Genomic DNA, 24,898 nt, shown 5'->3' with positions numbered 1-24,898 from the left:
ATACTATTGAGCCCATAATTGTGTCATGTGGGACATTTCAGCTCTTGGTAAAATGATGACAATAGCTGTCCTTTATGGAGACTTACTGTGTGCCAGACACTATTCTGAGTTTTATATGCATCACCTCATTTAACCATCAACTCTATGCGGAAAGTGCAGTCAGTATCATGAGCTGCAGGTGGGAAAGCTGAGGCTGGACACGGTTAAGTGACATGCCCGATGTCCAACAGCTGGAATGTGGCAGATCTGGGACTCAAACCACAGTGTCTCTTTTCCTTTAGAGGCTTCCTTCCTAACCTATCAGTCGTTGTCTTGCTGTATTATTATTTTGAAAGGGTTACCAGATGTCCTCCATAGCTATGATTATCATTCATCCATCCCTCCTTTAGTCAAATTTGCCATCTAATAACATAAAATGTCACATAGGCCAAGTCCTCCCTAAAAACAAGGGACACCCCTAAAAGCCAAATACCAAAGAGACACAAGGTGAGAGTGGTTTAGAACCTGACTTTTGGTAAGGATAGTCCAGTACCTTAGCAGCTGGCATTTTATTTTATTTTTTTATTATTATTTTTTAAAATATATATTTATTTGGCTGCACCGGGTCTTAGTTGCAGCACATGGGATCTTCGTTGCCGCGTGCGGGATTTTTTTTTTTTTTTTTTTTTTAGTTGCAGCATGCAAGATCTTTAGCTGCCGCATGTGGGATCTTGTAGTTGTGGCATGTGGGATCTTTAGTTGCGGCATACGAACTCTTAGCTGCGGCATGTGGGATCTAGTTCCATGACCAGGGAGCGAACCCGGGCCCCTGCATTGGGAGTGCGGAGTCTTAGCCACTGGACCACCAGGGAAGTTTCAGCAGCTGGCATTTTAATGTGCCTTGTTCTTGGATTCTAGGATGTACTTTGCTGCCTGGTTTTATGCCAAACATTGATTAATAAGCTTCATCAGAAAGAAAACTTACCACTTCAGCCCTGGAGAGCAATTTCAGCTCTTCTTTCCAGAACAGCCAACCCGTGTCAGCAGGAATCAGAATAGTAATGGTACCCATCCATCGAAAACTAATGTCCCCTGACTTGAAATAGCACTTAGGCTGGTGACACCCTCTCTTTATTGTAGACAGAGGGTTGACCTGTGCTACTGGCTAGACGAGGAAAATAAATGGTTAGAACAGGAAAGCTGACATTGGCAATACCCTCTTTTGAAAGGCATTTGTTTTTTGATAAAAGAAGGACAAAAATGGCATTGATTTATGTTTTGATTGTAAGCTGAGCCTCATAAATGCGTAAAACTATGTAGAGTGTTCAAAGGCCATATATTTGGGAAGAAGGGCCAACAGAATGAGATGATCCTGCCTAGAACATTTTTATTTTATCTTCTAGCTGCCCCTCCATTTGTCCTAAGAGCAGATAGATATGAACTCCAGGCCTGCAATTCCCATAGAAGTTGAAATACCAAATTATACTCCTACTTCTGTGTTCTGATAGAGTGAACTCTTCACCTTCCAAAATCTGAGTTGGGGGAAGACCTAAGGATGTGACAGTATACTGAACCAACAAGGTAGCTATAGCAGAGAGTAGCTAGCAGTTCACCACACCTGTCCTCCTTTACTCTTGGGCCATAGCAGATGACATTTCCCAGCCTCCCAGAATGTTTGGAGTTAGATGTGGCTGCGTGACTGAGCTCTGGCCAGTGGAAGTGAGCGGAAGTGATGTGTGCCACTTCCAGGCTTGTGCATAAAATCTTGGCATGTGACCCTCCATTCTCTTATTGGCCAGGCAGATGTCAATGTCCAGACTGGCTTAGAAGCCATGAATTAATAAACATGTCGGTATCTGTTTAGCTGGGGCCCTTGAATGCCTGAATGGAACAGAAGCCCATCCTCACTCCTGCCACCAACTGGAATGCATGTGAGCCAGAAATAAGCTTCTGTTTTATTAAGCCATTGAGTATCAGGGATCTTTCCATTATAGCAGCTGGCATTACTTTATCTAAAATAATAGCCTAAAAAGATTACTGTATGTCTTTCAAAGTCAATCAGGACATTAAAATTTAAATTCTAAGACTTCTAGAAATGCAAAAGATTACATCAAATGTTGTGTTTTTATTGTTCTATAGGAAATTAAACAAATATCTAACTTAGCAATTGTATTTCAGCATTTTTTTTCTTTCACTGGCTATATAAACCAGTCTCTGTATTCTCCTTGGAACCAGCTTTATTATCTTACTGATTTTTTCATTAAAGAGAGCAATCTTTGACAAAATAAAATAAAAGCCTAGAATAAAAAAAACTGAAAGTAAGACAAATAGTTCTAAGTAAGGAGAAGGGCTAGTTACTCAAGCATGGGAAATCTATTTCCATATATTACTTTGATTATGTAGGTCAGACTGGAAATGATATGTCAGAGATGGCTATTTACTGTAATAAAAACTCCAATGAAATGATGCTATAATGACTCACTTAAAAATATCTATAGGAAATTGTATTTGCATTGATAGCTCTTTAGAACTCACTTTTGTGTTATTTTCTATGGTTAATATGTTAGAGGATATTAGTATTTTCACTTTGGGACTGTGTCTTAGTTCAGGCTGCTATAACAAAGTACCACTAGGCTGGATCAGGCTGAAGACTGATAACTTCTCACTGTATCTTCACATGACAGAGAGCAGAGCAGAGGAAGTGAGTCTTTCATGACTCTTAACAAGGATACTAATCCGGTTCATGAGGGCTCCACCTCATGACCTCATCTAATCCTCATTACCTCCCAAAGGCCTCACCTCCTGGTACCATCACATTGAGGATAGGGTTTCAACATTAATTTGGGAGGAACACAAACATTCAGTTCATAACATTCCATCCTGGGCCCTCCAAATTGATGTCCTTCTCACATGCAAAATACATTCATTCCATCCCAACAGTCCCAACAGTCTTAACTTATTCCAGTATCAACTCTAAAGTCTAGAATCTCATCTAAATATCAATTAAATCAGGTATGAGTGAGACTCAAGGTACATTCATCCTGAGGTAAAATTCCTCTCTAGCTGTGAACCTGTGAAACCAAACAAGTTATGTACTTTGGGAGCTGTTTAGATGAAATGGATATATTTTGCATATGCGAAGGGCATGAATTTGGGGAGCCTGGGACAGAATGTCAGGAACTGAATGTTTGTATTCCTCCAAAATTCATATGCTGAAACCCTACCCTCCAATGTGATGGTGTTAGGAGGTGAGGCCTTTGGGAGGTAATTAGGATTAGATGAGGTCACAAGGGTAGAGTCCTCATGATGGGGTTAGTGCCCTACTAAGGGTCAGAAGATGGCTTGCTTCCTCTGCTCTGCTCTCTTCCATGTGAGGATACAAGGAAAAGGCAACAGTCTTCATTCTGAAAGAGGGCTCTCAGCAGAACTCAACCATGCTGGCACTCTGATCTCAGACTTAGAGCCTCTGGAATTGTGAGAAACAAATTTCTGTAGTTTATAAGCCACCCAGTCAGTCTACAGTACTTTGTTATAGCAGTCCCAGCTGACTAAGACAGATATTGGTGCTGAGAGTGGGTACTGCTGTAGCAGATGCCTACAAATGTGACAGTGGCTTTGGAACTGGGAAATGGGTCGAGGCTATGAGTTTTGTTTTTTGTTTCTAATTTTTTTTTGTTAAAGTATAGTTGATTTACAGTATCATGTAAGTTTCAGGTATACAGCACAGCGATTCAGTTATATATATATATATATATACATATATATATATATATGTATATATATATATATAAATATTTATTCTTTGTCAGGTTCTTTTCCCTTATACGTTATTACATAATGTTGAGTATAGTTCCCTGTGCTATACAGTAGGTCCTTGTTAGTTATCTATTTTTTAAAAATTTTTATTGGAATATAGTTGATTTACAATGTTGCATTAGTTTCTGCTATACAGCAAAGTGAATCAGTTACACATACAAGAGTTTTGAAGTGCATGCCAGAAGAACCTTACATTGTTGTGACTGGGCTATCACAGACTGTTTTTGAAAAGTAGATAAATTAAGATGCAAAGAAGTTATTTCTTTGAACCTAAACATGAGCAAAATACAGTGACATTCAGTCTTGTAGTTTCTCTTGCCAGTAATAATTGATCTATAGTCCCCAAAATTGAATTTATGAGAATTATTATCTTTTTGTTACTAATATTTTAAGATAAAATTACATACAAATACAGGTTAATGTTCTGGAAAGACAGACTTTGCTTACTGTTTTCTTAATATTTTAGTACTCCACTAGGGCTAATTTACTGTGAGTAGAAAAGTTAGAGAGAAATTTTGGAAAAACAATTTGAGTCATACAAGCATCAACATTTCTTTTCGCAAGTGTCCTCCCAATAGAGATAATTCTCATACAAATATCTTATCTCAGCCCTAGTTTAACTAGTGTGGTATTTAATGTTTAATTGTTTTCTTTTATATCTGTGTCTCTAGAGATGGCCCATATTAAAAGGTTATGAATAATAACAGGCCTCTGGACTTAGAGTTAAACCTATAATTTCCATTAATACCAAAATTAAAATAAAATTTCCACATCATCATTCATCTACATCCTCTTTATAAACAATTTATAATCTTGAGAACTGGTCTTCTGTGCTTCATTTAATTTATTTGAATTTTAAAATGCAATGTATTTATTAGTTCCCATGCAGACTTTCAGACCAGGAGGCAATATAATTAGCATTGTGGTCTATGGAATAGAATTTTCCTCAGTTGTTAATTGGGAAATTGGCATTTGAGTTTAAATCTTAGATTCTCCTTATTTAAGTGCCTGTGAGCCTGTCCCCAAGAGAGTGACCATTCAGGGCCCACTGAACAAATCCAGTCTCTGAATCTGCTTTGGGTCCAGACCTGGATTTTGGTGACATTCCAAAGCACTGCCATCCTGTGAGATTCTGCCTGGCTGAAATTTCTAACTCTTGTCTGCAAATTGCAACATACATTCTTCTTATTTACAACCGTCATCAAGCAGTGCAACTCTATTCCAAACCCAATCTATGCTTGTCAGGAAGTTTCTGATCCACAGCTTTACATTGTACCTAAGCCCTCATAGAGCTACATGTGTTTTTACATTTGCTAGGAGAAATACACCATAGAAACTAAATAGAGGCAGGATAATTCTGGACTGGAGTGCCCTCTCAAATCCAGCCCATAGAGTATATTTTACATTTGTTTTTAAGTTGTTGTTTTCTTCTATGTGCTTTTCTTTAGAGGGCTTATTCTGACCTTCCCTACTCAGAAGAGTACGGGGAGCCAAGAAAGATTCATGAGGGAGTGATCAAACTCTTCTTCAGTGAAGTGGAGAGTTTGGCTTTGCCTCTCCATTATTATCCTGGAAGTTTTGAAATGATCTCTATATCTCTTCTTTTTTCAGCCTTTTCCCAGTGTATTGTTAGTCATCAATAAATATTTTCTATGAATATTTATCCATATAAATATTTCTGAGTAATTTCTTCCTCAAAACAGGACTGTTAGAAATGATTTAAATGATACAGCAATCAAAATAGGGATATGGTGCTTTGTGTTAATTTTGAGATAATTGTTTATATATAAAATTAGAGTAGAATAAATTTGAATTTTATTAAGCAATAGTATAATATAGTTAGGGGGACTTCCCTGGTGGTGCAGTGGTTAAGAATCTGTCTGCCAATTCAGGGGACACGGGTTCAAGCCCTGGTCCGGGAAGATCCCACATGCCATGGAGCAACTAAGCCCGTGCACCACAACTACTGAGCCTGTGCTCTAGAGCCCGTGAGCCACAACTACTGCGCCCACGTGCTGCAACTACTGAAGCCTGGACTGCTAGAGCCCATGCTCTGCAACAAGAGAAGCCACTGCAATGAGAAGCCCACGTACCGCAACGAAGAGTAGCCCCCGCTCACCGCAACTAGAGAAAGCCTGCGCGCGGCAGCGAAGACCCAATGCAGCCAATTAATTAATTAATTAACTAACTAACTAACTCAAAAAAAAAAAAAAAAAAAAAAAAATATATATATATATATATATATATATATATATATAGTTAGGGATCACACTACCTGATAATTATGCTCAATTTCACATTTAGACAGAAAAGAAAATGTGTCTGGAAATTTGTCGTACAGTCAAAGAATTTCAATATCTTCTGCTCCGGAAATGCACCTTGTTCTTTAGATTTCCCTGAGGCACTTTCACCCCAGCCTCCTTCTGACTTGCATTTTTTTTGTTTACATGGTGGTCTCTCTGAATGTCATTACTATCAGCTTCTTGGGGGCAGGAATGGTGCTTTGGACATTTTTGTGTCTCCCACAACACCTGGACCTCAGAACCACTGAACGTGTATTTGCTATATGTATTGAAAAATCCTAAGAACAATTTGCTTATCAAATTTACAGTTGACTAGGAAGGACTAGAAAAAGTAGCTAATAAGTTGAATGTCATAATCAGAATTCTTAAAAATCTCAAAAGGCTTAAAAATGTATAAAAAGAAAAGTAAATAATAAAACCTGAATTCAAAAACACAAAAAACACTGAAATTAATAACATAATAAATGTGTTTAACAGTGAATTACACACAGCTGAAGAAAGAATAATGAACTAGAAGATAGCTCAGAGGAAATCATCCAAAATGAAGCACAAGGAGAGAAAGAATGGAAAATGCAGATGAAGGCTGAGACAGAGAGGACACACTAGGAAAGTCATACCCATGTGTAATGGAGTAATACAAGGAAAGGAGAAGGAATGAGGCAGAAACAATATCTAAAAACATAATGGCTGAGAATTTTTCAGAAATAAAGATATCAAACCACAGATTCTGGAAGTGTAGCAAATTCCAAACAGGATATAAAAATAAACCCATAACTAGAGACATTGTAGTGAACCTGCACTATAATCAATCAAATACAAGGAGAAAAATCTTAGAAGCAGCCTGGGAAAATAGATTACCACCAAAGAAACAGAATTTATATTTTTAAATTAAATAAGATGCTTATAGCATGAGTCATTTTTTATTATTTGACACTTTAACCAAATTTTCAACTTACTTTGGAGCCATATGAGGTTTTCTTCTAAAGCTGGATGTAGAATTTGAAGGGCTGTTGAACAAAAGAGGGAGATTTGATTTATTCTATTTAGCTCCAAGGGAGTGGACCAAATACCAGTGTTTGGAAGGTCAAAAATAGACAAACAAACGTATCTCTATTTAAATAAGGAAGACATATCAAATAGTTTGAGTTATTAAAACCAGGGATAAGTTACCTTAGATGATAAATAAGATCTCTAACATCGAAGGATTTGATTAAAAGGCAGATACATGAATTCATTTAACAAATATTTATTAAGCATCTACTATGTACCAGGCATAGTTATAGATACTGGGGATGTATCGGTGAACAACAATAACAAAAAAGACAAAAATCCCTTCTTTGGAGAGCTTATACTGTAGTGCAAAGAGACAGAAGCATGATAAATCAATCATGCACTATGTTAGAAGATGGTGAGTGCTCAGGGGAAAATATAGAGCAGGGTAAAGGGGATCAGGAGTACGGGGGGGAAGGCTTGCAACTTAAAGTGTGATGGTCAGAGTAGGCTTCATTGAGAGGTATTGTTTGGTCAAAGACCTTAGGGAGGAAAGAGAGTGAGCTATGAGGATCTAAGCAGTTAAAGGGAACAGGTTGGTGGGAGTCACTTCCAACTCTATAATTTAGTCCTATCACACATTTCAAAGTAAGTTTGGAATTTTAGCAAATGAAATTCTATTGATTATTGTGAAATAATAGAAACCGAGATGACTTCCTATATTGTGTTTATTAATGAAAGCTGTTCATCCCTACTGTAACATCATGGAAACTTTGCATTTGAAAAACATTTCTTTTAAAACTTCCATATTCCGGGAAGGATGTTGTACCTTCTGTTGGTATCTCAGAATTTGGAGATTAGAGCAGATAATTAGTATAAGCTTGTTAGAGAACTGGGCTGTCATCTTAAGAAAGAGATGTAAAGAATCTTCACAGAGCATTCAAAAGTAGAATTGTAGGTTTGCTCTTCAGAATCATATTGCTTTTTGAAGAAAAAAAAAAAAAAAAGAAAAGCCAACAAACACCCAGCTGCTTTGATTCAAAAAATAATGTTTGTCTCTGATGTTGAGTTCTGCAGTGCCAGGCATTTGAAGTATAGAGGGCTTTGACATGTGCAGAATGAAAAGCCAAGAATATCTTCACTGTTAACTTGTAGTCTTGTGTTACAGGCACACAAAAAGTCCCTTTGGACGGTTGAACCCAAGGAAGGCACAGTTCCCCCAGAAAGTGATGTTGAACTGACACTGACTGCCAACCTGAACGACATACTGACATTCAAAGACACAGTCATTTTGGACATTGAAAATAGCAACACCTACCGGATACCTGTCCAGGCTTCAGGAATTGGCTCCACCATTGTTTCAGATAAGCCCTTTGCACCAGAACTCAATTTGGGAGCACATTTTAGGTAAGGAAATATCATGGACCAATTTTTATACATATCACATATATTCTATAAGCTGAGCATCACTCCTACTTTGGAAAATTATTTTTAAGTAAACAGAACTAGCCTCCTCAGCCCCCTCCCTTCCCTATCTTCACTTTTCCCCCTCCAGATGGGTTCATTGGCCACGAGAAGACATTTCCTAGTCATAGTTTGGTTACATTCTCCAAGCTGTGTCCCTCTACATTAGAGAAGAGATGGTTCAGAGGAAGTATATTCTTCTCTAAAACTTATAGTGGCTTCTCTGTGACAAATTCAGAATCTTGAGCATGATTTCTCTTCTTTGATTCCAATATATTGTTAATTCCTCTCCATGAATGTAGAAAATACAAATGGATCTTAGTGATAACCTAAGTAGAGTATAACTAGGAAGGTAAAAATATATTGCAGGGACTTCCCTGCTGGTCCAGCGGTTAAGACTCCACGCTCCCAATGCAGGGGGCCCCGGTTCGATCCCTGGTCAGGAAACTAGATCCCGCATGCATGCCGCAACTAAGAGCCCATGTGCCGCAACTAAAGATCCCGTATGTGGCAACGAAGATCCCACGTGCTGCAACTAAAGACCCGGTGCAGCCAAATAAATAAATAAATATTTTAAAAATATATATATATATAGCAAATGTATCTTATCAGGTATTGCAAAGCCAGTAATTTTTTTTTTCGTATATGTTCTCTGCTTGCCTCCCCACCGTAGCACCAACAACTGAGATGGTTGTAGTTGGCTCTACCTGATCACTCAGGAAAAGCTAGAGAGTCTAAATATTTAAATAAAAGGTGGTACAGTATAGACATCTCTGAGCAGAACAATCTAAATGTGACTCTAAAAATGTATGGGGTTTGAATACTAACCATGGAGGATATGTGTGAGGATTTGTTTATGGTTCCTCAGAAGAGTCATGCATTGTCACTAGTTGACTCTCAGGAGCCAGCTGAATTGGTGCCTGTTTGTTTCAGTACTGTGAACAGATCTCAAAGGGATGATCCTGCCTTCTGGTCTAAGGCCCTGAAACCAAGATGGACACACTGTGTTTAGAGATGTACCTGACAAAATACCATTAGGAACCCTCCCCACAAACCCATCCATACCTCCTTTCCTCTGCTCCATCTACAAAATATGGCACTTAATTGAAAATACCATAAACCAGTAGGAATTAAGTAATAGGCAAGTGAGATCGTTAATTGCATATGTTTTCAGAGAGGCATCCAATTACAGTTTTTGTGTCAACTAGATACAAAAAAATGCTCCTCTCCTCCTATCCATTGACCATATGGTAGGGCATTTTGTCATTGCATACCATTCCTGTTTCCAAATTTATTTGTTAAGTGCATTCAAATATAATTACAGAAAACAATATACTGCAAACCAGACTTAATTACATGTTCTCCTTAATCTACAAATAGTGTCAAATGGCCCCAAAGGGTATTCTGACACTTACCTAGAATTGGAGGGATAGCTGATAGTTTTCTACGAATATAAAAGCAACCTATAGCTTTTAGCTGCCAATTTCTGCTCTGCCTAAACCCTATTGTTCTTTTTTTTTTTTTAAAGACAGGAGGAATTTTTTTTTTTAATCTATTTATTTATTTATGGCTGTGTTGGGTCATCGTTTCTGTGTGAGGGCTTTCTCTAGTTGCGGCAAGCGGGGGCCACTCTTCATCGCGGTGCGCAGGCCTCTCACTATCGCGGCCTCTCTTGTTGCGGAGCACAGGCTCCAGACGCGCAGGCTCAGTAATTGCGGCTCACGGGCCCAGTTGCTCCGCGGCGTGTGGGATCTTCCCAGACCAGGGCTCGAACCCGTGTGCCCTGCATTGGCAGGCAGATTCTCAACCACTGCGCCACCAGGGAAGCCCCTGTTCTTCTTTTTGATATAAAATCTTGATGCCAGCAATCTCCATAAGAATCATCAAAAGCAGGGATGGGAAAACTGCAGCCCATTGCTTGTTTCTATAAACAAAGTGTTATTGGAAGACAGCCACGCCCATTCATGTACATATATTGTCTACAGCTTCTTTCACACTACAGTGGAGAGTTGAGTAGTTGTGATGGACCACGTGTCCCAAAAGGTCTAAAAATATTTATTATTCAGTCCTTTACAGAAAAAGTTTGCCAATTTTTTGGGCACAGGGATCTAAAGAAATACCCATATGCCACCTCTTCTGATGGCATATTTTTGGACAATTCCTTTAAATTTTCAGAGCTTCTGTTTCTTCATCAATAAAATTAATCAATATGCTTATTATTACTGGGGTGCTATGATGAGTGAAAGATATACTGTGAATAAGTGACAGAGACCCTGCCTAGTTTATAAAATAGTATATGTTATTTATTATTTTCCCCAAAACCTACATTTAGCCCTGAAGTCAAACTACAAAGTGAAGACTCCAAGGAGCATGCCCTATTGGACATATATTTAGCTAATAATGGTTATACCTGACAACTGGCAAACACTCCTTATTATTTATCAAGCTTCAACTTGCTTATTAGACATGGTGTCTTTCCAAAGGAGGGACAGATGGGATGAAAACTCAAAGCCCCAAAAAATAAAAAATTTTAAAAGTCCTGAGATGAGTTTTTTCCCTGAAAAGAATATTTTAAAGTAAGCTTATAGTGGAACCTAGAAAAATGGTACAGATGAGCCGGTTTGCAGGGCAGAAGTCGAGACACAGATGTAGAGAACAGACATATGGACACCAAGGGGGGAAAACTGCGGTGGGGTGGGGATGGTGGTGTGCTGAATTGGGCGATTGGGATTGACATGTATACACTGATGTGTATAAAATTGATGACTAATAAGAACCTGCAGTATAAAAAAACAAACAAACAAAACAACTAATACTGAACTTTCATTGGGTTATTTGTATGGAAATATGTTAATATGTTTCAGACATTACATGAAATTTCTAAAAATCTTATATGTTCTGGTGTAATGTTATAAGTCATAATTCTAGTTATTACTTTAAAATGTATATCTCAGAAATAACTAAATTTCCTTGTCAATTGCATTATTATGAACTTTCATCAAATCTTTAACTGTGGTCATTTTAAAGTCTTTTGTCATTTACAGACAGTTATGGGTGTACTCTGATGCTTTTGCAAATATGTTCCTATAAAAGGGTTTCATCTTCAAGAAATTCATGGAAAAGACTCTGACAAGTACAGGTTTCTGTTAACTGACTGTACTGCTGAACTGAATGAATAAGCATTTTCAGAACTCTAATGAAAAACTGATGAACTCATAAAAGTGCTAACAAAAGATCAAGATGAAAAAAAAAATTAATTACATGGGACTGAGTGAACTGATGAGGATGAGTATAATTTTTGTGACTTTCTGTCTGAATTAAAAAAAAAAAAAAAATCCCACAAGGACTCAGAGGCAAAGAATATACAAATCAATTTTCACTGCAAAGTAAAGGAGCTGTTACAGTGGAGGATTACTGGACTGAATGTCAATATTATGACATAGTATGAGTGTGTTTCATGTTTGGTAACTGCAATCATTGTTGCTTTTGTTGTGGTCATCCATGTACAATGCTTGGTGTCAGTCTATTTATCTATTGTAAAAATAAAATACAGTGTGTGTGTGTGTGTGTGTGTGTGTGAAAAAAATAATAAAGTAAGCTTATAAATCAGTAAAAAAAAAAACAAAAACTCAAACAAAAACACATTTGAACTACCTCCAAGATCTTAGAAATTTCAGTGTCTAGCAAAGAGACAGACAATAAAGAGGTCTTTAGTAAATATTTGCGGAATAGATGAATGAATGCATGCATGCATGCATGAGTAGTAGCATCTTTAAAGCACATTAGTCTGAGATAAATGACCTATCCAGGTGGTGTTCTGATGGATTATAGTCCCTTTGACCTTTGGTAAGGTTTAGAGGATATGTGTTGTTTCTCTTTAAAGTTCCCTTCACATTGAGTCCATCACAAGACATTTAACTAGTTACTAGAAATTGACTCAACACAATTTGAAATGTACTTCTCCTTCAGTAGCTATTTTGCTTTCACTTCTCAGTACCATTTCTCGTAAATTGAAGTGATTTTCACATGAACTGTATCTGTGTGTTATGTGGCAGCTTAACCTGCTGAGAAAAACTGGGGGTGGATGGGGCCACTTCCCCACAGCCCCTTTCCTGGTGATGGCAACTCAGGGACCAAACTCAAGTCTAATGAATGACCTGACGAGTAGATGTCACCTTGTCCTAGTAGTTCCTAGCAGTATCACCATTTAGCCTTCCTACAGTAAAAAAAAAAAAAAATAATGTCTATTTTGTTGCTCACTTTTTAAATACTTCCGGAGGAGTAAATCCCAAGGCTGTAGAGCTGAACAGAACAACCCAAAGTTGAATCCTCTCAATCCTTGCCTCCTCTTTTCCAGCCTGGACACCTATTATTACCGCTTCAAGTTGACCAACAAGGGACGTCGGGTCCAACAGTTGTTCTGGGTGAATGAAGATTTCTGTCCCCAAGAAAAGCTGGGTAAGAAGAGACTGGCTAAGAAGGGGCGTGCTGAGAGCCAGTGCCTGTCCCAGTGCTCCCAGGCACCCAGGGATCCTCAAAGCCCCGTGTTTCAACTCCACCCCATCAGGATGGAGCTGTACCCAGGCCAGACGATTGACGTGATACTTGAAGGCTATTCTGCCACTCCCAGGGTAAGAGGACACACATTTAGAAGCTATTATTCTCCTAAATAAATCTTTGCTCTGTTTCTTAGGAGAGTCCCTTGACATTTATCTGAAGAAAGGCTGTGGTTTCTCAAGGATTGCATACAGCACTGAGTTACCATGGCAGCACCCATTGCATTCAAGGTTCAGCTCTGCTGAGTTTTCTGTTTGTTTCTACAGCTACCATGAACCCAATCTTAAAATACTGTTTAAAGCAGGTTCTCATCCCCAGAGTCAACAGAGCCAGCAAGTCTCTGGTAGAGGGACATCCAGTGTTCAGCCAAAGCTAAGCCCCTGATTAATACTTAGCAGTATTCACTTAATATTTATTTTTAAGAACATGTTTTTATAGACACTGTCGGCTGCCTCTCCTATCCAGGTATTGGGATATCCTTAGTTCCTTCCCTCTCAGCTTGACTCAACAGCATCACATTTATAATCATCATCCTTTTATGTATCAATGAAAGAGCCGCATTTATCTTCAGCGACTCTGATGTTCTGCTCTTATTCACATTATCACCATTCTGCTTAAGACATTTAGGCAGATCCAACCATGTGTCTGTTTATTCCTATTCCCTCATGGAGGCTGGAAACCATTAAAAACCTAAAAGAAAGACTTCTGAAATCACTTACAAGCCTCTTCACAAAGGCAGACTTTGTGAATGAGAAGTGATGGTTACCTGAGCTCCTGCTGGGTCACCAAATTAGGATGTGATGCTGAACTTTCTCCTCATGAAAATAGGAAACAGTAAGAAATTGCCTCCCAGCAGACGAGATGGGAAAGCTGGTTCCCTGCTTAGCTCCTCGAGGGTCACGGATGGCACTTTGCTTCACTTATGTTGTTTCTTCACAGAACATTTTCAGGAAAAACACATCCTCAGTTTAAAAAAGAAGGTTATTTCCCGTTATGGAGTATATAATATGTTCTTTCTCTCTGTTACTGAGGGGTTCAGCCAACTTTCACTGAGTATGTACCACATGACACACACCGTGCTAGGCACTAAGGATGCAAAGATGAATAGAATGCAGGCCCTCATCTCAAGACACTGACAGTCTGTTGCAGGCATGTTTACAGTGTTGTTCTCAAGAGTTGACTGTATTTTAAAGGCATTAAATCTGAGCTGCTGGGGTTCTAAATTCAGTTGTAGCTTTACTAAAAGCTCCCCTGTATTCCAAGTTCTGCTACATAATTGAGAAGAGACTTGAATTCATTAACATCTGACACCTGAGCAGTCTTCAGTAAAGGCTGTTCATGTTATAAATTCACTTTGGGTCCTTTCTACTCTATAAAAATCTAAGGCTCTTGGGTCCAAAGAAGTGTTAATTACCATACACGATTTTTAAATATTCAAATGTGAAAGGCAAAATTTTTCCAGCCAGCTTCCAACTACCTTGATAAGACATTGTGTAACTACCATTGAATTCTAAGCCTATGAATAATTTTTTTTTCAACTGTAGTTGATTTACAATGTCGTGTTAGTTTCAGGTGTACAGCACAGTGATAGCCCATGAAGAATTTTTATCTGCCTCTTCCATCACTGTTTTGTGTATCTAGTCCCTAACAGCCCTGATAAGTCTTCCATATATATACTGGATGAGCTGAATGTAAATTGATTGTGTCCTCAGGGACAGTCAGCGGTAGACACAGGACCCATCCTGGACACATCTAACCAATCAGACTTTGTGTGACAGAGACCCATCCCTGACATGCACTGCTCAGAAAAATGTGCTCCTCCCTGGTGTCCCCAGGCAGGTAGTTGAGAATCATTTTGCTGATTGTTGAGAATTAGGTCTTCCAAGCTATAGAGGTTCCACAAACGCTGGTATATCTTGTCTGCAGATAGTCAAAGAAAAGCTGGTGTGCCACACCATCATCGGGACACAAAAGGGGAAGAGCCTGGTGATGACGGTGAACATCATCTGTGAGTTCGTGGCACCGTTCATCCAGCTCTCCACCAAGCAGCTCGTATACCGACTGGAGAAGGTCAGTGGGGCTGTGTTGGGGAGGGCCGGGCACTCCAGCTAGGGTTGCACATGTTCACGCTTTCATTTCAGAAGCTAAATTAATGGGAATCCTGTTAACACCCACACCCAGCCAATGTTTTTTAAGCTTCAGAGGCCAATACACATTCAACTAAAAATTCTGAATCTAAACCTACATTCTTTTGAAAAGTGAATTGCCATAGAAATTCTACTTCCATCATTCCTGATGTATAAGACCAAAGTGAAGGGGTATTGCAGTGCACTGAAAATGCATTTCAGTCCATCATTTTACTCTAACTGGGTAAAATAAACATCACAGTATAGAAATGGTTGGAGAAGAATTATTGATAATTACAGTAACCAGTAAGAATAGCTACCACTGTTGATTGGTACGTGCTGGGCATTGAGCCATGTTCATTACATACATTTTCCCATTTGTCCCTCACAGCAATCTGTGCAGGAGCTTCTCTTTCCCATGATACACAGGAGGAAACTGAGACCCAAGTTAAGCTATTTTGTAGATCACCTAACACTGCTTGGGAATAATCAACTTAAACTATTTGATTCACATTCTTTGATGTATATGCCCATAACTGTCTATAACTTCATGTGCCGTTAAGGGTGAGTGGTAAGTGGGGGAGGCCCAGAACGGGAGAGATGGGGATGACTGCTGCTCAGGACAGTGGGCTGGGTGGTGAAGAGGAGGGGAGATATCACAGCAGGACTTGACCTAGTCCTAGGCAGGTTTCCAGCAGAGAATTATTTACTGTTCAGGACAGGTATGTGTGGAACATTTCCTCTGGGTCAAGGGCTGTGTGGGTGCTAAAAATCTAACATAGTCACAGCTAAGAGACTGGTTGAGGTTACAAACTGTCAACTAACTATTAAAATTTAATTGTTTAAATTATAATTCTAAACAGTGCTATGAAGAAGAGGTATAACTTGCAGTGAGAGTATATATCAGGAGACATGACCTTATTTGTACGTGAGGTCATAGATGGCTTCCTTGAGCAAATGCCTCAAGTTGGGACCGGAAGGACAAATAGAAGTCAGTCTGGTGACAAGGGGGGGAGAGAGAATTGTAGGGAACAGCACATGCAAAAGGCCTGAGTCACGAAAGAGCTTGGTCAGCATAAAACCTGAAGGGCCACCTCAGACAGAGACTATGCCAAGAATGACAATGAAGTCCATCTAGAGAAGTGGGCAGGGGCCAGGTGTGTGTGGCATGACTGGGACACATGTTGTGAACTTCGGGTTTTGTTTTGGGTGACCATTGGAGGGCTTCAGGGAAGGGAGTGACATGGTCAGATGTATTCATTGAAATAGTCACGCGGGCTGCGGAGTGGAGTATTTATCAACACCTACCATGCGCCAGGCACTGTGTCGGGTCGTAGAGATACAACAGTGAGAATAGTCCCTGCCTGATGAACTTCACAACCAACTGGGAAGACCAAGCATTAAGGAAGATCCCATGGTGTGATCTGTGCCGTCACATGAAAGGACTGGGTGTGGCAGTGCCTAACCAGTCATGGGGGAACCAACCAGGGTTCCTTCTGTTAACGGAGGCTAGCAGGAGTATGTTCAAGACCATTTGTTCTGGTGTATTCTATATATATTGTTCATATTAAATAAACATCTGGATAAGGTGCTCTGCCAGGAGATGAATAAGGGAACTTATAGGCTAGTACGGGAGGTGAGATGTACAAGTTCAATTCAAATCAACAAATAATTTTTGAGCACCTGCAGTGTATTAGACAGTAAAGACACAGCAAAAACCCTAACCTAACAAACTGGTGGGGAATGTAGACACTGAAGAAGTAGGATAAAAGTTTCAGTTACAGGATGCTAAACTAACTGTGACAATCTCCATGAGACATATAAAATGAAAATACTACCAGAACTCCTTCTACAGTTATTAAGCTTTCATTGCTGTTTTAAATTCTTCCTTTTTTAAGTAATCAGGAAAGATATTTACTGGCAACAGCTGTGCCAAATTTGGTTGCATCATATTCTCTCTAAATGTAGCCATTCAGAGAACATTCAGTGAAGATTTATTGAATAGCTTATTCTGTGCAAGACATTACAGTATATGATAAATATTCAGCTTAGTTTCCTATTAGATTTTTTTTCCAAAGTACATAAACACTCATAAAAATGTGTGGGTAGTGTTCCTTTTCTTCTGTTTATATCCTTTAGCCTTGTGTTTTTTTTTAAAGCACATTCTTGTTTAAATGTCTATTGTTTGAATTTATCACTAGAATAATAAATAGCATAATAAATAAATAGCAAATATTTTGAATATGACAGTGACTTGTTGAATTTAAAAAATGAATTGAGTCATTACACCCTATTTGTTTTTGCCCTTCTCTCCTTCCTCCCAAATATCACAAGTTTGAAATCTGTCCTACTACTGTATTTTTCATTGTTCATTTCCTGCTCACATTTTACTCCATATCAGGGACAATGAAGAAATGCGACTTCATTACCCAGGGTGTGCAGGAGACCTGTCTTGGTACACCCAATTATCCATTCTGTCTCTTTGTTTTTGGCTCAGGGCAGTGTATCTGATTTAGTACCTTAGACTTTAATGATACCAAGCCTGCCTATGGGAAGAATTTTTCTATAACCGTTTCCTCAGATTTGATCTGCTGTATAACTATTGTACCATTCATAAGCCACAGAGATGAAACCACATCTCTGTGGAATTGAAAAGGTCAAATGAAACTAGCAGTCAGTTTGCTTCATGAAGTCCAGAAGCAAGTCCTGTCTCCTGATATTTGACGAGACAAACAAGCCAGAGAGAAAGGGTCATTTTTAAAATAGAACGGGTTCTCTGTGCATCGACTCTTTCTCATCACTAACCTCTAAATGGCCTCTTGCCAAAACCAACTGAGTGTGGCTTCTTCACTTCAAAGCTACCTGCAGTGACACAGCAGCCTGGGAGGAAGGTCGAAAGTGCTGCTTCATCCCTCCCCAAACTGTAGTATGAAATCTGCAAGTGCAAGGTGAACCCAGTACCTATATTACCATGTTAGAGGGAGGGGGACAGTGGCAGCTTCTCATGGTAAGTGCCAGACCGAACCTCCGAAAGAACTTTGGGAGTGCACAAGGGGCTAATGAGGTACAACCGATGCAGGTGGCTCAAGCCAACTTTATGGACTGAATGTTTGTGTCCCCCCAAAATTCATACACCAAAGCCCTAATTCCTTATATGATCATGTTGTAAGTGGGGGCTTTGGGAAGGGATAAGGTCATGGAGGTGGAACCCTCATGAATGGGATTAGTGCCCTTATAAGAAGAGATAAGAGAGATGATCTTTCTCTCAGGCATGTGAGGACACAATGAGAAGACAACTATCTACAAACCAAGAAATGGGCTCTCACCAGGCACTGGATGTGCTGGCACCTTGATCTTCGACTTCCCAGCCTCCAGAACTATGAGATGTCAATGGCTGTTGTTTAAACCACTCAGTCTGTGATATTCGTTATAGCAGCCTGAACTGACTAAGACACCATGGACACTGGTCACCCAAGCTCGCTCAGAGCCAGTGGCTCTAGGAACCACAGTGGAAGAAAGACTATGCTGGACAAAGAAGCAGAGGCAGCGGCAGAGCAAAACATGGAATCAGGAGGACTTAACTGAAATTGGAACAGGGAGAAAAGCAAATCAAAGCAAAGGGGCCTGGGAAAAATAGGCTAGAGTTGTTGGAAGAGCCAGGGAATGGGAGGGAGATTCTTTTTGGAGGCCAGAGACTGAGGTTTCCGTACTGATATTAAAGGACCCCCTTTCCAAGGCACACAGTGAACAGTGTGGATCCCAACGTCAGAATGAGAAAAATCCAGTCTGACCAGAAACTTCCAGCTTAAGATCCATTTATGATGCTTTCTCCAGTTGAAAAATGAAATTTGATCTAACAGAGTGAACGATGCTTCTAAATCAACTCTCCCAGTGTTATCAGGAAAATTTACAGGAAATAGTTATGAGCGTTTGTCAATATAGCAAGATAAGTATATTTGCAAATTGGGTATTTTAAGCATGAACAGAATATTGTGTAAGGAAAAAATGTTTTATTCATTGTAATGATACATGGGTTCTTCCATAAGATATCACTAATTTATTAAACTTTGTTTTATGATGCTGTGGAAACTTCTGTAGTAACAGTTCTACCCAGAAGCATGGCTTATATAGGGTTTTTAAAACCAGGCAACAAGAAAGTAAGAAAATCTAATCTGTCTTCTGGCTTAAGTAGGATCTCTTCTAGTGAAATAGATACACAGATACATAGATACATAGAAAATATCTATACCTATATCTACATCTATATTAATCCCTTGTAGAGATTTAGATAAATCATTTGGAATGTATGGTGGACTACTGAGAAGTGAACCTATGTAATATATAGATACATATTATCTATATCTTGATAGATAGATATATGACAGATAGATATAATATAAATCCATACATCTATAGATATAAATAGAGAGAATGCTAATTCTGCTGTTAACAATGAATATCAGACATTTGTTGCTAAAGGCTTACTGTGTTTACCATAAGTTGGTTTGTTTCCTCTTTTCTATTTTTTGCAGAAACCTAACACTATCCTGGAACCTGATTACCAGCCCTTGGTCATGAAGAACATTTCCACCCTGCCTGTGAACGTGTTGCTCTCAACAAGTGGACCCTTCTTTATCTGCAAGGCTGATAAATCCCCACTGCCCTCAATTCCTGAGGTAACTGGGCAGAGGGTGTCCTAACTCCTAGGGGGGTGCTGTGTGTGTGATAAAAGAAGAGAATAGTATTGGTACACTGCCTAATTTCAGTCGAGAAAAATATAAAGAATCCAGGAAACAGAGAGGAAAAATCTAAAATGAGTCATAATATCAATAAATTCTGATATCAACTGGTAGGAAAACCATTATTAACAATGTGAGAGCTTCTTGCTCATTATTATGACCCTTTCCTTCCTGCCCATTATAACGAAGCTCAACTTTAGAAAACAGTGACTTCCCACTAATGAGAGGAAAGATCTTTTAATCCCCCTCAAGTCTGACTAAAACTCAAATTTGACCAAAACTCAAAGCCCCAACCCTAAACCAGCCAGCCCATCTCCAGACAGTGAGAAATGTGAACCAGGCTGAAGCAGGAGGCTGTGAGCTCCCCTGGCCACCAGTCTGGGGCAGGATGCAGTGTTCTCTGAACATTCCCACCAGATCATCCCTGTGATCCTTGGCCGGGCATGAGGACACCAGTAGGAATGGCTGGGCCTGGAGGCAGGTGGCACTGCAGAGCGGTAGGGAAGAAGGATTGAAGGAGAGACCAGCCCCACACCCCACGGTGTTTGGCCTCCCAGTCCAGGGAGATAGCTAATGGAGAAGTGACATAGAGGAGGAAGTGAGGGCAGGCAGCAATCGCAGGATCTCAGAAGAGGGAGCCTGGGACTTAAGGACATCTGCTGTGAGCCACACTCGGGGAGACGGATCTTTGTGGAAGATGGGGGACGGAGCCACTTGGTGAGAGCGTGTCGCAGACAGTACTGCACCGCCACCCTCCCCTGCCCTTCCTTCCTCACTGATTCTTTAGTGGGTCTCATTCAAACATGATTTGGGGGAAAAAAAATAGCTAAGATCTTTGAACAGAGAAATCAAAGGAGGAGATGATCATAAGCAAGAGGCAGATGAAAACCTCCTGCAAGGGAACCTATGCAAGGAAGAAAACCCATAGTACAAACAGGGAGTTCTCTACAGTCTCAGAGAAATTACAGATGATAGGACCTGTCTTTAAAAAGAGCTCAAGGACAAGATACAGGTGTTCAAAGAGGAGGTGAAGAGTGAACTCAAGAGCAGAGGAAAACAAATGGATGAGAAAATGAAAATTCAGGTGTGAGCAGCTTTCTCTGTCTGGGTGGGAGGTTAGACCCACTCTTGTCCCTCCTGAAATCTTAATAAAAGTAGAAATGTTCAACAGGAAAGACACCCAGAGCAATAAAATAAAAGGGCAAGAAGAGGGTATAACCAAATAATGAGAGATTTAAACAAATTCTAGAAGATAGAATGAGGAAGGGAGTGGGTGGACAAAAAGGCACAAAGACCTGAAGCGTAGAAAATTCACCAGTGAAGCGGCAAAGAAGTGGGAGTCATTCAGCCCAAGTAGCCTGGGCTTAGAGGCAGCAAGTGGAGCAGAGGGCTGAAAACAGAGGGATTCTGTGTGCACCGGACAGCTGTGCCCGCTGACCCCACTCAAAAGACTTGGGCAGCTGGCTCTTATCCCAAGACATAAAGATAAATGCTCTTCCCCAGAGAAACTCATCAAAACGGGGAAATTTAATGTTTCCTGTGTCAGTGTCGATACCCCAGAATAATCCCTGGTGTCTGAGTCGTGTGCATCGCCTGATCGTCCCCTCTCTGCCCCAAAAAACTGTTCCATAGACCTGCTGTGCTACAAGAATTGAGAAATTGTGACCTCAGTATTGTCAGGATGCCAGGGTGGGTCAGGAACTACTGTTTCTTGTGATAGCTCTTGTAGTACATTTTGACCTTTTATATTATTTGCACATATAACTTTAATAAAAAGCATACATATAATTTTAAAAATAAAGAACTTCTACAAATCAACAGGAAAAATACCAACAACCCAATAGAAAAATAGGCAAAGGAAATGAACAGAGAGTTCACAGCAAGAAAAAGAAAATAGCTTTTAAATATATGAGAATATGCCCAACTTTACTCGTTAGAAAAAATGCAAATTAAAATGACTATGAAACACATTTTTTTTCCTATAAGATTGGCAAAGAGCAAAAATTAGATAATGCTCTGTGTTAGGGACAGCATGTGGAAACAGGCATCCCCTAAGATGTTGGAGAAGTGTACATTGGAAGATAGTATGGCAGTAGCAGTCAACAGTTTCTTTTTTTTTTTAGTCATCAATTTTATACACATCAGTGTATACATGTCAATGCCAATCGCCCAATTCATCACACCACCACCCCCAGCCCCCCACAGCTTTCCCCCCTTGGTGTCCATACGTTTGTTCTCTACATCTGTGTCTCAACTTCTGCCCTGCAACCTGGATCATCTGTACCATTTTTCTAGGTTCCACATACATGCATTAATATACGATATTTGTTCTTCTCTTTCTGACTTACTTCACTCTGTATGACAGTCTCTAGATCTATCCACGTCTCAACAAATGACCCAATTTCGTTCCTTTTTATGGCTGAGTAATATTCCATTGTATACATGTACCACATCTTCTTTATCCATTCGTCTGTCGATGGGCATTCAGGTTGCTTCCATGACCTGGCTATTGTAAATAGTGCTGCAATGAACACTGGGGTGCATGTGTCTTTTTGAATTATGGTTTTCTCTGGGTATATGCCCAGTAGTGGGATTGCTGGATCATGTGGTAATTCTATTTTTAGTTTTTTAAGGAACCTCCATACTGTTCTCCATAGTGGCTGTATCAATTTACATTCCCACCAACAGGGCAAGAGGGTTCCCTTTTCTCCACACCCTCTCCAGCATTTGTTGTTTGTAGATTTTCTGATGATGCCCATTCTAACTGGTGTGAGGTGATACCTCATTGTAGTTTTGATTTGCATTTCTCTAATAATTAGTGATGTTGAGCAGCTTTTCATGTGCCTCTTGGCCATCTGTATATCTTCTTTGGAGAAATGTCTATTTAGGTCTTCTGCTCATTTTTGGATTGGTTTGTTTGTTTTATTAATATTGAGCTGCATAAGCTGTTTATATATTTTGGAGATTAATCCTTTGTCCGTTGATTCGTTTCCAAATATTTTCTCCCATTCTGAGGGTTGTCTTTTCGTTTTGTTTATGGTTTCCTTTGCTGTGCAAAAGCTCTGAAGTTTCATTAGGTCCCATTTGTTTATTTTTGTTTTTATTTCCATTTCTCTAGGAGGTGGATCAAAAAAGATCTTGCTGTGATTTATGTCAAAGAGTGTTCTTCCTATGTTTTCCTCTAGGAGTTTTATAGTCTCCAGTCGTACATTTAGGTCTCTAATCCATTTTGAGTTTATTTTTGTGTATGGTGTTAGGGAGTGTTCTAATTTCATTCTTTTCCATGTAGATGTCCAGTTTTCCCAGCACCACTTATTGAAGAGGCTGTCTTTTCTCATTGTATATCCTTGCCTCCTTTGTCATAGATTAGTTGACCATAGGTTCGTGGGTTTATCTCTGGGCTTTCTATCTTGTTCCATTGATCTATATTCCTGTTTTTGTGCACATACCATATTGTCTTGATTACTGTAGCTTTGTAGTATAGGTTGAAGTCAAGGAGTCTGATTCCTCCAGCTCCGTTTTTTTCCCTCAAGACTGCTTTGGCTATTCGGGGTCTTTTGTGTCTCCATACAAATTTTAAGATTTTTTGTTATAGTTCTGTAAAAAATGCTATTTTTAATTTGATAGAGATTGCATTGAATCTGTAGATTGCTTTGGGTAGTATAGTCATTTTCACAATATTGATTCTTCCAATCCAAGAACATGGTATATCTCTCTCCATCTGTTGGTATCATCTTTAATTTCTTTCATCAGTGTCTTATAGTTTCTGCATACAGGTCTTTTGTCTCCCTAGGTAGGTTTATTCCTAGGTATTTTATTCTTTATGTTGCAGTGGTAAATGGGAGTGTTGCCTTAATTTCTCTTTCAGATTTTTTCATCATTAGTGTATAGGAATGCAAGAGATTTCTGTGCATTCATTTTGTATCCTGCAACTTTACCAAATTCATTGATTAGCTCTAGTAGTTTTCTGGTGGCATCTTTAGGATTCTCTATGTATAGTATCATGTCATCTGCAGACAGTGACACTTTTACTTCTTCTTTTCCAATTTCTATTCCTTTTATTTCTTTTCCTTCTCTGATTGCCGTGGCTAGGACTTCCAAAACTATATTGAATAATAGTGGTGAGAGTGGACATCCTTGTCTTGTTCCTGATCTTAGAGGAAATGCTTTCAGGTTTTCACCATTGAAAATGATGTTTGCTGTGGGTTTGTTGTATATGGCCTTTATTATGTTGAGGTAGGTTCCCTCTATGCCCACTTCCTGGAGAGTTTTGATCATAAATGGGTGTTAAATTTTGTCAAAAGCTTTTTCTGCCTCTACTGAGATGATCATATGGTTTTTATTCTTCAATTTGTTAATATGGTGTATCACATTGATCGATTTGCGTATATTGAAGAATCCTTGCATTCCTGGGATAAACCCCACTTGATCATGGTATATGATCCTTTTAATGTGCTGTTGGATTCTGTTTGCTAGTATTTTGTTGAGGATTTTTGCATCTATATTCATCAGTGATATTGGTCTGTAATTTTCTTTTTTTGTAGTATTTTTGTCTGGTTTTGGTATCAGGGTGATGGTGGCCTCATAGAATGAGTTTGGGAGTGTTCCTTCCTCTGCAATTTTTTGGAAGCGTTTGAGAAGGATGGGTGTTAGCTCTTCTCTAAATGTTTGATAGAATTCACCTGTGAAGCCATCTGGTCCTGGACTTTTGTTTGTTGGAAGATTTTTAATCACAGTTTCAATTTCATTACTTGTGATTGGTCTGTTCATATTTTCTATTTCTTCCTGGTTCAGTCTTGGAAGGTTATACCTTTCTAAGAATTTGTCCATTTCTTCCAGGTTGTCCATTTTATTGGCATAGAGTTGCTTGTAGTAGTCTCCTAGGATGCTTTGTATTTCTGCGGTGTCTGTTGTAACTTCTCCT

The 24,898-nt window shown here is 39.3% G+C and overlaps 1 protein-coding gene and 1 long non-coding RNA gene across 3 annotated transcripts in view; one reads left to right on the top strand and one right to left on the bottom strand.

Annotated features, from left to right (window-relative positions):
- Window positions 1-24,898, bottom strand: part of LOC309617580 — a 548,498-nt gene that overhangs the window by 345,631 nt on the left and 177,969 nt on the right. The window lies entirely within an intron of this gene.
- The window catches only part of HYDIN (HYDIN axonemal central pair apparatus protein), a 441,132-nt gene that overhangs the window by 239,973 nt on the left and 176,261 nt on the right, over window positions 1-24,898 (top strand). For both annotated transcript variants that reach the window (XM_082369752.1, XM_082369751.1), the window contains exons 20-23: window positions 8,257-8,495; window positions 12,910-13,183; window positions 15,036-15,179; window positions 19,768-19,911. In XM_082369752.1, coding sequence (XP_082225878.1) covers window positions 8,257-8,495; window positions 12,910-13,183; window positions 15,036-15,179; window positions 19,768-19,911 — 801 coding nt within the window. The remainder of the gene's footprint in view (window positions 1-8,256; window positions 8,496-12,909; window positions 13,184-15,035; window positions 15,180-19,767; window positions 19,912-24,898) is intronic.

Source organism: Balaenoptera borealis, assembly GCF_965194805.1.
Source record: "Balaenoptera borealis genome assembly, chromosome: 19".
Taxonomy (NCBI): Eukaryota; Metazoa; Chordata; class Mammalia; order Artiodactyla; family Balaenopteridae; genus Balaenoptera; species Balaenoptera borealis.
Note: the sequence above shows the minus strand (reverse complement) of the source record. Positions and strands in the feature narration are given on the sequence as shown.